The sequence below is a fragment of the Montipora capricornis genome, chromosome 6 (genome assembly GCF_036669925.1).
Source record: "Montipora capricornis isolate CH-2021 chromosome 6, ASM3666992v2, whole genome shotgun sequence".
Classification (NCBI taxonomy): Eukaryota; Metazoa; Cnidaria; class Anthozoa; order Scleractinia; family Acroporidae; genus Montipora; species Montipora capricornis.
In genome coordinates, this window is record NC_090888.1 from 68,484,182 (window position 1) to 68,496,681 (window position 12,500).

Here is a 12,500-nt window from a genome sequence, read left to right on the forward strand (position 1 = left end):
CAAAAACATTCCACAAAAAGTGCAATCCCTCTGGTTCAAATTGTGATAGGAGAACTTCAGCATACAAGAAAAACAAGGTAAACTTTGAGACAGGCTAGCTTGGTTGGTTAGTGCACAAACTTCTGAGATGGAGGGCGCCAGTTCAATTGACGTGTGTTTTGACTTTCCTCTGTTGGTTGTAGCTGTAGATTTGAATACTTGTAAAACAGAGCATTGACGGAGGAAGGGGGGTAAAAGGTGTTCACCAAGGGCCACAAGTTTATAAGTAACTCTTAGACTGGTTCACTGTCACATGTTACCCTCGTCAAAAGAAGGACTTTTACCTTTACCTTTATCGCTGGTAGTATGATTTATATAAAGAATTCTAATAAGGAACGTTTTACCAGTTTTAAGGCTCATGCACATGATATTTTTTCAATAACCTGATAGGCTGTTTTACTCATGAATTATTAATAAGTTTTGAAGAGCATTGCACCAGTATTGCAGAGATCACAGGTCACAGGTCACAGGTCTCATGATCAATTCCTTGTTAAGACTGAAATTTTCAGCCTTTCCTTGTATAAGTAATGTTCATTACAGTGTGATCTAAAATCTGAACCAGGCTTTTTTCTGCAGTTCAAAGAGATCGTCTCTTAAAGTTTATATCTAAAATTCCTCCGTGGGTTTAGTACAAATTCACATAATGACCATGCATGGCTTGTTTGTCAAATGCCTTGAAAATTAATTTTTTTGGGTTCAAAAAACAATTTGTAAAACTTAGGTCTGCTTGATATTGAAAAGTTAGTCTTCAAACATGTTTTCATGACTAGAGAAAACAACACATGACTTGTATGGCTCGCTGGCTCACACATTGTCCACACTCACTGCAAAGTTTTGTGCCTTCATGTGCTTTCATTTTGAAGGTACAAAGCATTCATGTTATCCAAAAAAAGGATTTGCCTGAAAAATTTCAGGACTTCATCCTCCTAGTTGGTTTCATATGTCTACCAATAATTACTAATACCTTACTCCCATTTAATAATAATAATATTAGTAGTACTGTTACTGTGTAGAAGTAGTAGTAGTAGTAGTAGTAGTAGTAGTAGTAGTAGTAGTAGTAGTAGTAGTAGTAGTAGTAGTAGTACATGAAGAGCACTGCACCAGTATTGCAGAGGTTATGGGCTTAGATCCTGTTCATACCCAAAGTATTTAGGCATTGGAATCAAGCTTTCCTTTCATTACCGCTTAAATTAATTAATGTTTGTAACTGAGATGATCTGAAATCTTAACATATTTATAGTATTTTCTTGGTTATTTTGTAGGCTGCTAGAGATGGACGAACAGATCTCATGAGACAAAAGATTCTCAAGCTAGAAAAAAAAAGCAAGGCAAAACTGAAAAAAGCCATAAATAAGGGTGACGAGGGTGATATTACTCCTTTGCATTATGCTGTGCGGTATGGTCATGCGGATGTTGTCAAACTTTTGGCTGATTATGGAGCAGGTAAATAATTAACTTATTGTTATTGCATGAGCGTGCATTGGGTATGAGTTGGCCATAACCACTCTCATATCCAACAAGCTTGCATGGAATAGTAATAATTATTAAATTCTCAACCTTGGATAATGCATTTCACGTGCTCTCATTGGTTCACTCAATCTCGGTTATCAGCTCATATACCTTAGTTTGCCCTTATATGGTAAACGATTGCGCTAAGCGCTGCTAAACCAATTTTTTTTCCGCCAGAAGGCGAAATTATTTTTGAATAAAGCCAAAAAAGAAAAAAAAAATTTTTGTGGAAAGTTTGGATCAATTCTGACGTTTAGAAGTACGCGAAAAGGCAAGAAATGTTTTTGTGATGAGCCTAATGTCTGTCTGACCACAAGGTATTACAAAACATCGCATCTTCATCAAGTTTTCTCGATTTCGCTGGGATTTTCTCACACTTTTTGCTTGTATTTCGTACTTCCAAATTTTTGGAGTTTAAGGAATTTAATGAAACAATTATTATTCCATTCACGCTTGTTGGATATGAGACTGGTTATAGCCAACTCGGCGCTACACACCTCGTTGGCTATTTACCATGATTTCATATCCAACGCGTGCTCATGGAATAATTGTTAATTATTATTGTATTATTATATTTTTATTACTTTCTAAACTGCATTAATGACAGAATGACAGGATCTTGTCTCAGTTTTTGCAAAACTACCAGTGCAAACGCCAGATATGCAATATCCAAGATTGAAAATTTAATGAAAGAAAAATAATATGCAAGTCTATGGGTGTGCAAGTTCTGTTGGTAAATTACTTACTAGATGAGCTCACAACTTTGTACATGACAGTTTGATCATGTTTCTGTCTAGCTATGCTATTGAGGTTTCTTGGGGGTGAGTGGTGGGGGGGGGGGGGGGAGCTTTTAGCTTAATATGGAAGAGAGATTGAATTTAACGAAAGGGCATTAAAATATAATTGGGCAGACAGGTATTAGTAGTTTGTTACTAAATAGTTGCAATGTATGATGCAGTCCAGTGATAGAAACCTTTGGGATACATAGTGTCAAATCCCAAGAATGTTTTTGCACAATCTTCTGCCTCAGCAGAGACGGTTTGCAGGATTGAGGTCATTTTATTTACAGGTGTTTGTTTACATTAAATTCGCTTAATCTTAACTTAATCACAAATTTTAGCTCACTTGCTAAATTAATTTATTTTATAATTAATTATCATTTGCAATGTTATGCAATTGGGACTGTTTTTGTATAAGTCATAAATCATCATCATTATTATTACTTTTTGCTACTGTACCCAGGGTTCTCATTAAGTGCCAGAAGCTGGCTAAAAAAACGGCTACTTTAAATTTAGAGTCGTCTACTTTTCGGTCATAAACTTGCTATAAACAAGTGGCACTCGCTTCTCCCGCTGCCTACTTTTATATTTAAGCCGTCTACTCCAAAACTTATTGAGAACCCTGTGTACCTTTTAATAGATGCTTTCCTTTCTGAATGATACAAAGTGAACATAATATTGTTTTTCACAGATGTTAGCAAGCCAGGAGAAGATGGTGCCTCACCTCTTCACTATGCAGCTAGATTCCGTGCAAACACAGCATTCCCATCAGCCAATAGAGACTCGTTAGCATTGGACGGAGTTAACAGTGAAGTTAATGCAGTAGTTGCACCTCTGACAATGGCTTTGAGTGCTGAAAGCGTTGCACAAGGAGATGCAAATCACAGCTATGGAATGCAGGTCTGAGGCTATAGTACTTTATCCTTGATTATTATGATTATATTAGGTATATGTATTAATCATCTACTTACACTATTTTCCATTGCTGGCAATTGCTATCTTAAGCATTCGAGAACAGACCATTTGAAAACCTCCTTTTCAAGTATTGGTGCAAAGATATGGAATAGTATCCCCAACAGTGGTCATGCGCTACCTAAATATAAATTTACAGTCCAACGCACCTTACCATGGTCACCCAGCAAACTTTCACATTTGACAACTCCGTGTAAATATGTTAACTCAACAACCCATGCAAGGGTTTTCAACTTACAACTGTGTGAACTTTGCGAGGAGGCATGACTGTCAATCAAAATTAATGATCGGCAGACAATTTATAAAAAACTCTGTTAGGTGGCTGCAGTAAGACGTGTCGCACTGTAACAGCTTGGATATCCTACAGAATCAGCTTCTGGATACTTTCATTGATATACTGTAAGAGAATACTTATATGTTGCCGTGCATACTTAAGTTGAAATATTTAGTAAATATTAAATTTAATATTTTCAGTTTAATTTCAATCGTACATTTGTTTAATTCTACTTATTTTGTAATTCATGTACTCCCTATCATTTTAATCTTAGACTAATATGTTGATATTGATGTATCTGTTCTCTTTATTTCTGTCTCAACTCCTATTATTGTCAGTAATTTTTTACTTTTCCTTCCCGCCTTGATTAGCAAGGCTACACTGTATTTTTCAGGTAAGAAAAAAAATATGAAAAACATTTCACATTTCACATTTTTCAACACTCAAAAAGAAATTTTGTATCTCTGCACAGCCATGTAACTTTCATTTATTATATAAACACCAATGAAAAATTAATACTAAATCATTTCACGAAGGCATCCAAAGGAGCAATTTTCACATGTAATCATAGCAACAGTGATCTTTCACATGTGAAAATAGCATGAACTATCTATCTATGCATGAAGATATCATGTTTTCGCGCGAAAGTTCACTTGTTATTTCTTTGGTGTTTATATAATAAATTAATGTGGGAAAGGTGACCAAAAAATGAAGAAATGACTCCATGCTGGGAAAAATTATTGTTATCATGCTGACTGGCAGTTGGAATAAGTGGTTAGTGCTGCCTTTGTAATTACATCTTCAAATGGTTAGACTCTCTAGTCTTCTCGGATAAGGACGATAAGCCGGAGGTCCCGTCTCACAACCCTTCAATGTTCATAATCCTGTGGGACGTAAAAGAACCCGCACACTTGTCGCAAATAGTAGGGCATGTAGTTCCCGGTGTTGTGGTCTGTCTTCTGTGATGTATCATGGTTGGGAGGGTAAATGCTCGGAGATATAATAAGCTACACCAAGCTACTCTAAAAATCCGAGGGTAAATAAAGATATATGATATGATATGATATGATATGTTAGGATGGTATCGTTGCATGGGAATGCTCAAAGTACAAGTCCTACACTTTGTACCAATCGGATTAATGATACCTTCAAATTCAAGTCCACTGTGTTTTCTAAACATCCATGAGCACATATCGTAAACCTTTTTCATAAAATAGTAGTCAAATTAAATGTTTGTTTGTATTAATGGTAATTAAAGTCTTTTTATTCTAGCCCCTCTGTGATATGCAAAATTCAAAGGAATGTATATATGAACCACAATGAGGCCAGCAAGTCTTATTAACATGGGTCAAAAGAAAAAAAATGAACAAATCAAATAAAGGAAAAGGAATATAACTCAATATAAATCAAAGGAATATATGAACGACAATGAGGCCAGCAAGTCTTATTAACATTGATACAAAAGAATGATAAATCAAACCCCATACAGTGTATATGAAAGTGATATGAAAGTGGCATTCCACGTAAATGAAATTTGTGGGAAAGTGAGTCAGTCAAATTACTGTACTTAAATGCAAAAATTAAGACCTTTTGTATGCACTACTTGAAATAAAGTCTTTAGTTAATCTTAAAGTCTCAGTGGTCAATAATAGTTGGGTTTTCTAACACTGCTATGGCTATTTTTAGTAAACTTTCCTATACCAGACTAAAGTGGCGCAAGACAAAAGAACCGTTGTAACAGTTATTGCGATTAGGAATTTCTTATTGGGTATTGTTATATTGAAAGTTGTTGTTGTTGTTTTGTTCTTTGTTTTACGGACACCATAACTATTTTGGATCCGATATTATGAAAGATGAGCCTCCAGTTTAGGTGGCCAAAATCATGCAGTGCCTTGTGCTTTAAAATTAAGTTCCTCTGTGTCTAATGTGAATGTTCCCTGCTTTTGGTTCACTTACTTCTAGATCCCGACAGAAGAGTCTTCTGAGTCGCTCATTGTTTACCTTGTCGAACAAGGAAGTGATGTAAATGTCAGGGACAACTATGGCATGACACCTCTTCACCATGCAGCATCAAAAGGCAATTTAACTGCTGTGATAGAGCTGCTGCAGTGTAAAGAAATAAAAGTTGATGTGAGTTGTTTTGTGAGAGGCTGTACAATATGAGAGCCACTGAGCCATGCAAGTCACTTGAGTTAACATGCGAGCCATGCAACTAAACATGCAAGCCATGTGAATCAATCCATGAGCCACACAGTTATTGAAAACTTAATGCTTTAAAATGGATGCTTCGAATTAAATACCGTTTATCTTTGCTATTTGAAATGGGTGCTTAGACTTAAATGCGAGACTCAAGCATACATGATCTAAATTACAAACAACATAACATAAACTTTGAAAAACTGACATTAGGCTGAACAGTTTTCAAAAATCAAATTCTAATCCAGTGTAATCTTCTTCGTTATTGCCCGTCCTTGCCTTCTTTTATATTTGATGTTTTATTCAAACCTTCTTTCAATGTTTTGAGTGCTGCTTCACTTGGTTGTCAGTTCCAAGGCAATGAGGCTAAATTTCATAGCCCCGTCTTAGGGATCGGCATGACTTGACTTATAGCGGGTAGAGTTAAAAACACCGACCCCTAGTCCATGGTCTACCCAAATATACTATTTCAAGTGAGTACTATTGGTCGTAAGCAGTGTCACAATTAGTGCTAAACCTGAACATCCATTTTAAATGGTGTTGGTCAACAGTATTTAAGTCTAAGTACCCATTTTAAAAAGGTTAGCTTTCAATAATATTGTTGTGATGGCCGATTACTTCATGTAAGTGAAGTGAAACCAGCACAATCCCTAAATTAAGTTGCATGTGGCCGTGCAGACAAAAATAAACAAGGTACATGCAATGTCATTATGTAATCAATTCAATTCTTTCAATAGTACTCCTTCGAAATAGTACTTGTTAGAGTTAGTCTATTTTAGGGTAGTCCGTTTGGGTAGTTTATCGGCGTAGTCCATGGACTGGGGGTCAGTGTTTAATTGACTACTTTCAAAATATCATTGGTCCTATTCTGGATTTACTGAATATGATGTGATCTCCTTTCATTGAAAATTCATTCATTTGGGAGGTCCCCTTAAAATTCTGAATAATTGTGTTTAAATTCACTTAGAATCTAGATGTGGCATTTATAAAAAATGAACCGAAAAGAGGATGGGCCATAACTCAAGTATGACCCTTAAACTAGGTTGCTAAAAGAGTCATGTATTTATTTGCATTTATAAATATTTGAATGACAAACAGGAATTAGATGCAAGTGGAAGCACCCCTCTTCATTGCGCTGCTACTGAAGGTGTTTCAGAGGTTGTAAAAGCATTACTTGATGCTGGTGCAGATGTGAGAGCCAAAGACAGTGAAAAGATGACTCCCATTCATTTTGCCTGCAATGATGGCAAAATTGACACTGTAAAAGTGTTACTTCAGCATGTGGAAAATTCACCGTGTGGCTTTGATGTGACTGAAATGCTGGAGGATAGAAACAGAGAAGGAGAAACAGCACTCCATGCTGCTGTGGAAGGTGGATATTTGGACATAGTGCAGCTTTGTTTGCAAAAAGGAGCCAAAGTACGAGCGAGAAGGGGGAACCTTGCTCATCCCTTACACATTGCAGCAATTAATGGGCATGTTGAAATTGCAAAGTGTTTAACTGAACACAATGCCAAGATTGAGGCAAGAAATATCTACCATGAAACGCCGCTACATAAAGCTGCGGCATACAACAAAACAAGGATGGTGTCATTCCTCCTGGAGAAGTAAGTAACTGCCTATCTTTTTCCATCTGTCCTTCATAACCCTGACCCATCTACAAGTACATCTACCTTCTCCTTTCCTAATAATTTTCCTTCCCACTTTTATCAAACTACCCATCTGTCCAGTTTCCTTCCCATCTTCCTCTTGCTTAATACTGACACACCCTTGTACGTGTATCACCCCTAATCCCATTGCCACATCTGCAGGACTGAAGGCTGTAGGACTTTGTCCAAGCAAACCATCACCACCCCTCTCAAAGTGGGAGAGCAGGTTCCAAAACAAACCGATCCCACTGAAAACTACAAAATTCTACCTGAAAGGTGTTGGGACTTACATGTAGTTACAGTACAAATATTTTTTACTGAATTGTACAATCGCAATAAGTTGTTACTGCTGCTCCTGCAACATTGTTGGTCTGACTTTTTTGTTGCAACAGATTGCCTAGGAATTAAACACAGTTGAATCTAGGGATACATGTAAAGCGTTTTTTTTAGAAATGTAAGTTGGCTTTAATCATTTAAAAGGTATAAACAGTGTTGCTAAAAGCTGTTCTTTTTTGTAAAGTGAAGGATTCCAATAATATGGACTTGACCTATATCTTCCTTTCGCCCATCACTTGTCTACTTACGAATCTTCGTCCAGTTTCTTTTATTTCAATTCGCTGTTAATAATTATGTGGACAAAAATTGAAAATTTTGAGAAGTTCAAGAAAAAAGTATGTGTAAGGCCAATTTACTTGTAAAATCGAGTTAACTACTTAGAGCACTTTTACATCTGTGTATCGACTCAGCAAGAGACAGGGCGCGACGAAAGTGCTGTCCGATAGCCCGGGGCTACTGGAATGACTTGTCGGGCTAGCGTTTTCTTATCGTAGCTTGCCCGACGGGCAAGCACCGTTGGTTTCTCTTTTCTGATGATAAATTGAGCTTTTATACCACAAAGTGTGTAGCAGAAGCTCCTGAGAGAAAATGATAACGTTATGAGGCCAAATTATCGTAGCGTGACAACGTTTTGCGCCGCATTTTAGTTGCGTCCGTAAATAACGTCATGACTTTTTCTCCTTACATAGCGACCGAAATATATTTTTGAAATGACAATCTTTGCCGACTGACAGCGTGCAGTGCGAGACAATCAGTCTAATTAAATTCCAGCCAAGTCACGGTGTAGTGGATTTTCTCGGAAATTTAGGTGCGTTTCGTTGGGAAACTATTGTTATTGCGCATACATTCTGCGCATCTCGAGATAATCTGGTTTCCTACCGTTGATGCTTACTAATACAGGGATGTTATTGCGCGACTTAAAACTATCCGGAAAAAGTAGATCTTAGTAAATACTCTTGGTATCCAAAAAGAAAATTGCGGGTAACCAGGCATTTTTGAGAAATAATTAAGATTCAGTTTGAGAAAAAAACGCCATACATTGCTTTGTATTTTAAAGCTTTTTACAAATATTATTCATTAATTATCTTTGAAAAATGGATGGTTACCCCCAATTTTCTTTTTGGATTTCCATAACACTTGTTAAGATCTACATTTCCTGCATAATCATGAAACGGGGCAAAAATACCCTTAAATAGTAGGCACCGTCCTTAAATACATCTGATTATTCTTTATGAACAATTTAATGTCGGGCTAGCTCGTCAGACCTTCGGGCTAGTAACCTCAAGTAACAGCTTGCCCGATGGGCAACCTCATCTTTTCATTTTCGTCTCACCCTGAAGAGACCATATGGTTCTGATCTAATAGAACAGTGTGTTGCAATGACCATGATAAAGACTCTTTTATTTATAAATCAATGCAATCTGCATACCTTTTTTTATAGAGGACACGCCAGCATTGTTACGAGTTTGTAATTTATGTCATGCTATGCTCTTATCAGATTGACTATATTGAATGCTCAGTTGTTGCCACTTCGCGCACATGCTACTGTGTCTTGTAGGCTTTCTTTGGACGAGTTATTGTTTAGTTTCTTGATCATTATGCCTCGTTCAGTCGCTTGCTGAAACCAATCCACTGGCCTGGATGCTGGATCCATGTCTGTTGCTCAGCTCGAAGCTCTCCCAAGGAATTCTCTGATATTGTTGGCATTGGCACGCAATCTAGTTACCACAGGCACGAAATCCCGCCTGACCCGCTGCAACTTTGAACACGAACATGAAACCGTAATGTGGAGGTTACCAATCCCGAGTTTCAACCAGGTCAGAGCAATCCTAGAAACTTCGGCATCAGTTCGGAATGATTTAATTATGCATAGTTTTAGGTCCATCCAGTATTTCTGTGATCTGTGACCTGCTTTTCCTTCATGCTCCGTGCGGCACACTTATAAGTTCATTGCATGGAGTGTACCACGCTTCCAGTCAGATTGTTGGATCCTTCATGGGAAACTTTAATGGACGAGTTCATTGCAATTGAAATCGTTTCACGGTTCCTTTCTTTTGAAGCAAACTAGTGTCTTCTCTCCATCAGTATATCCGATCCCGAGAGGTAAATGCTTTCATTGTCTGTAAAATGTCCAAAACCTGTGTGGAGATGCAGTCAGTTGGCAAAGACAAAGTGCATCGGGAGATGGCTTTGTTTCGCAATGCTCAAGAAAAAACTACAATGCCGGATAACCTTTAATCCGCCAGAACTCATGATTTTCTGGCATTTAGCTTTCCTTAAAAAAATATTAGCCCTAGCATCTTGTGGCTGGCAGGGGATTGCAAAGACGTGGTGGGGAGTGAAATGAAGTATACCTTGTAGAGGAACATCCATGGATCTCTACCAAAGTTACACTTGGAAGTATCATGTAGCATATCGCGCAGATCTCTACAAAGATAAAACCCAAAAGCCCACTAAATGTACCGTTCATGACCCTGAAATGGCCGTGAAAACATACATCTTGCAGTGCTTCGGCAAATTCGCAACCAGAAAGAAAGAACAACTTGACTAAAAAAGGAGCAGGTAACCATTAAATTTCTGATAACAGAACTTTTAAATGGTCTGTTTGTTATGTATGAGAATCTGAACCCTATTACAATGATTGCTTGAAACTCAACTTTTTTCGCTTATTCTAAAATTGAAAAATGGCTAAAACCACAGGCAGACCACCCTAAGAATGTGAGAGTGCATGACGTCACATTATTTTGAGACAGTTGTAACGGCCAATTCAACTGATCGAGGAAAATGTTCCATAAAAAAATTCAAATCGCGATCTTTCTTTTGGCAAATTCATTTTATGGACAGTCAGATAAATGAAGTTCACTCACCTACTATTTTCTGCGTTGTCCTGAGTGGTTTGATGGGTTTTTGGGACGCGTCGATTTCCTCTTCAGATCCCACGCGTCGCCACATACAATATAAATAGACAAGGCGTGCAACTTCCAAGACCGCACACAACCGAGTGCCTCCAGAATTTAGCCGAATTTCTCCCACTTCCAAAGGTCACTCGCCCCCCAACCTTGGGCACGTAGAAAGTCGATAATTTTACTAGCATTGTGCCAAAAGTCATCAAATTTACACGTTGTAAACATCCTGATGCTGTCTCGGGGGCCCTAGCCAAGGGAGTTTCTCGTGGCCATACTGCTGGATCATTTACTTCTCCTCCCATTCCCAATCTTCAATGCTCCCCCCTTGTTGTGCTACCTAAGAAGGATGGGACTTGGCGCATTATCATGGACCTCTCATCTCGTCACGGCTCATCAATTAATGACCGTGTTTCAAAGACAGACTTTCACTCTGCATTATGCCACATTGGACCAGGCACTAGCGCTTGTGGCCTGTCATGGCCCAAATGCACTCATGGCCAAGTTAGACATCAAACATGCCTTTCACCTTTGTCCAGTTCGGATTGAGGACCGAAAGCTCCTTGGAATTCACTGGCAGGGTAAATTTTATGTTGACCTTCGCCTCCCCTTTGGCTTGCCCTCATCCCCATACCTCTTTAACCGCCTAGCTGACGCATTTTAATGGGTCTTGAAGAGACAGCATGAAATTCCGGACTTAATGCATTACCTGGACGATGTGTGTGTGAAATGTCCAGTCCACCACGCGTATAGCTTCATTCCTCTGGCTCCCGACAAATTGGAAAGTCCTGCCACTCAGTTAGTGTTCCTGGGCATCCGTATTGACACCACTACTATGGAAACCTCCTTACCTAAGAACAAACTCAGTGGGCTACTAACCGAGCTTCAGTGGTGGTCCTCACGTAAAAAATGTCGCAAACGAGACCTCCTTTCCCTGATATGCAAATTAAACTTTGCCTACTGTATCATCCCTGCTGGCCACATCTTCTTACATTGTTTCATTGACCTGAGCTGCACTGTTCGCTTGCCACACCATCACCTCACTCTGAATCAGGAGGCCTGTTGTTACATTGCCTGGTGGCTGGAGTTCCTTCCTACCTGGAATGGGCTCGCCATTATCCCTGACCCGCAGTGGACCCTGTCTCCCGACCTAGAACTCTTTTCAGATGCATCGGGATGTCTTGGTTATGGCATTGATAATATGGGCCATTGGATTGCTCAACCCTCGCCAGCTGTGCTGCAAGACCGCTCCATTCAGTAGAGGAGCTTTACCCCATTGCTCTGGCTTGCCTCCTAAGGGGCTCTCAGTGGTCGGGAAGAAACTTCTGTTTCACTGTGAAAATTACGCTGTTTTGGATATTTGGGCCTCAGGTTCATCCCGTGACCCCCTGATCATGCACCTTGGTCGCTCCATACTTTTTATTGCTGCCTCCAACCACTTTACCATCCGATTCCTTGTCTCGTTTGCACATTTGCAGATATCCTGGTTCTGCCAACTCACCCCAGAAGCAGAGCCCACGCCCACTCCCAAATCAGAGGTATCCCTTTGGCACAATGGTTAAGCTTCCTCCGGTCGCAGGCCATTGCTGTTTCCACCCACTGCTCCTATAGAGCTGGCATTCGCTGGTACACCAACTTTTGCAGCTCCCATCTTCGCTGCTTACCTTGCCGACCAGGTTATTCTCTACATGGCAGGCCTTTGTTACACCCACGTTGAAAATAGTCTCCCTGACCCATTCAAGGAAGCTCCCCTCCTCCATTTGCTTCTACGGCAAATGAAGCGTACCACAGCAACACCACCATGATGGCGACTTTCTATCACCATGGCCCTTCTCCGCCAGAT

The 12,500-nt window shown here is 39.2% G+C and overlaps 1 protein-coding gene across 1 annotated transcript in view; it reads left to right on the forward strand.

The window, feature by feature from the left end:
• LOC138053010 (transient receptor potential cation channel subfamily A member 1 homolog) overlaps positions 1–12,500 on the forward strand; it is a 56,893-nt gene that overhangs the window by 6,228 nt on the left and 38,165 nt on the right. Inside the window, exons 3-6 of the mRNA XM_068899683.1 lie at positions 1,302–1,482; positions 3,019–3,227; positions 5,536–5,703; positions 6,868–7,376. Of these exons, the coding sequence (XP_068755784.1) occupies positions 1,302–1,482; positions 3,019–3,227; positions 5,536–5,703; positions 6,868–7,376 (1,067 nt within the window). The remainder of the gene's footprint in view (positions 1–1,301; positions 1,483–3,018; positions 3,228–5,535; positions 5,704–6,867; positions 7,377–12,500) is intronic.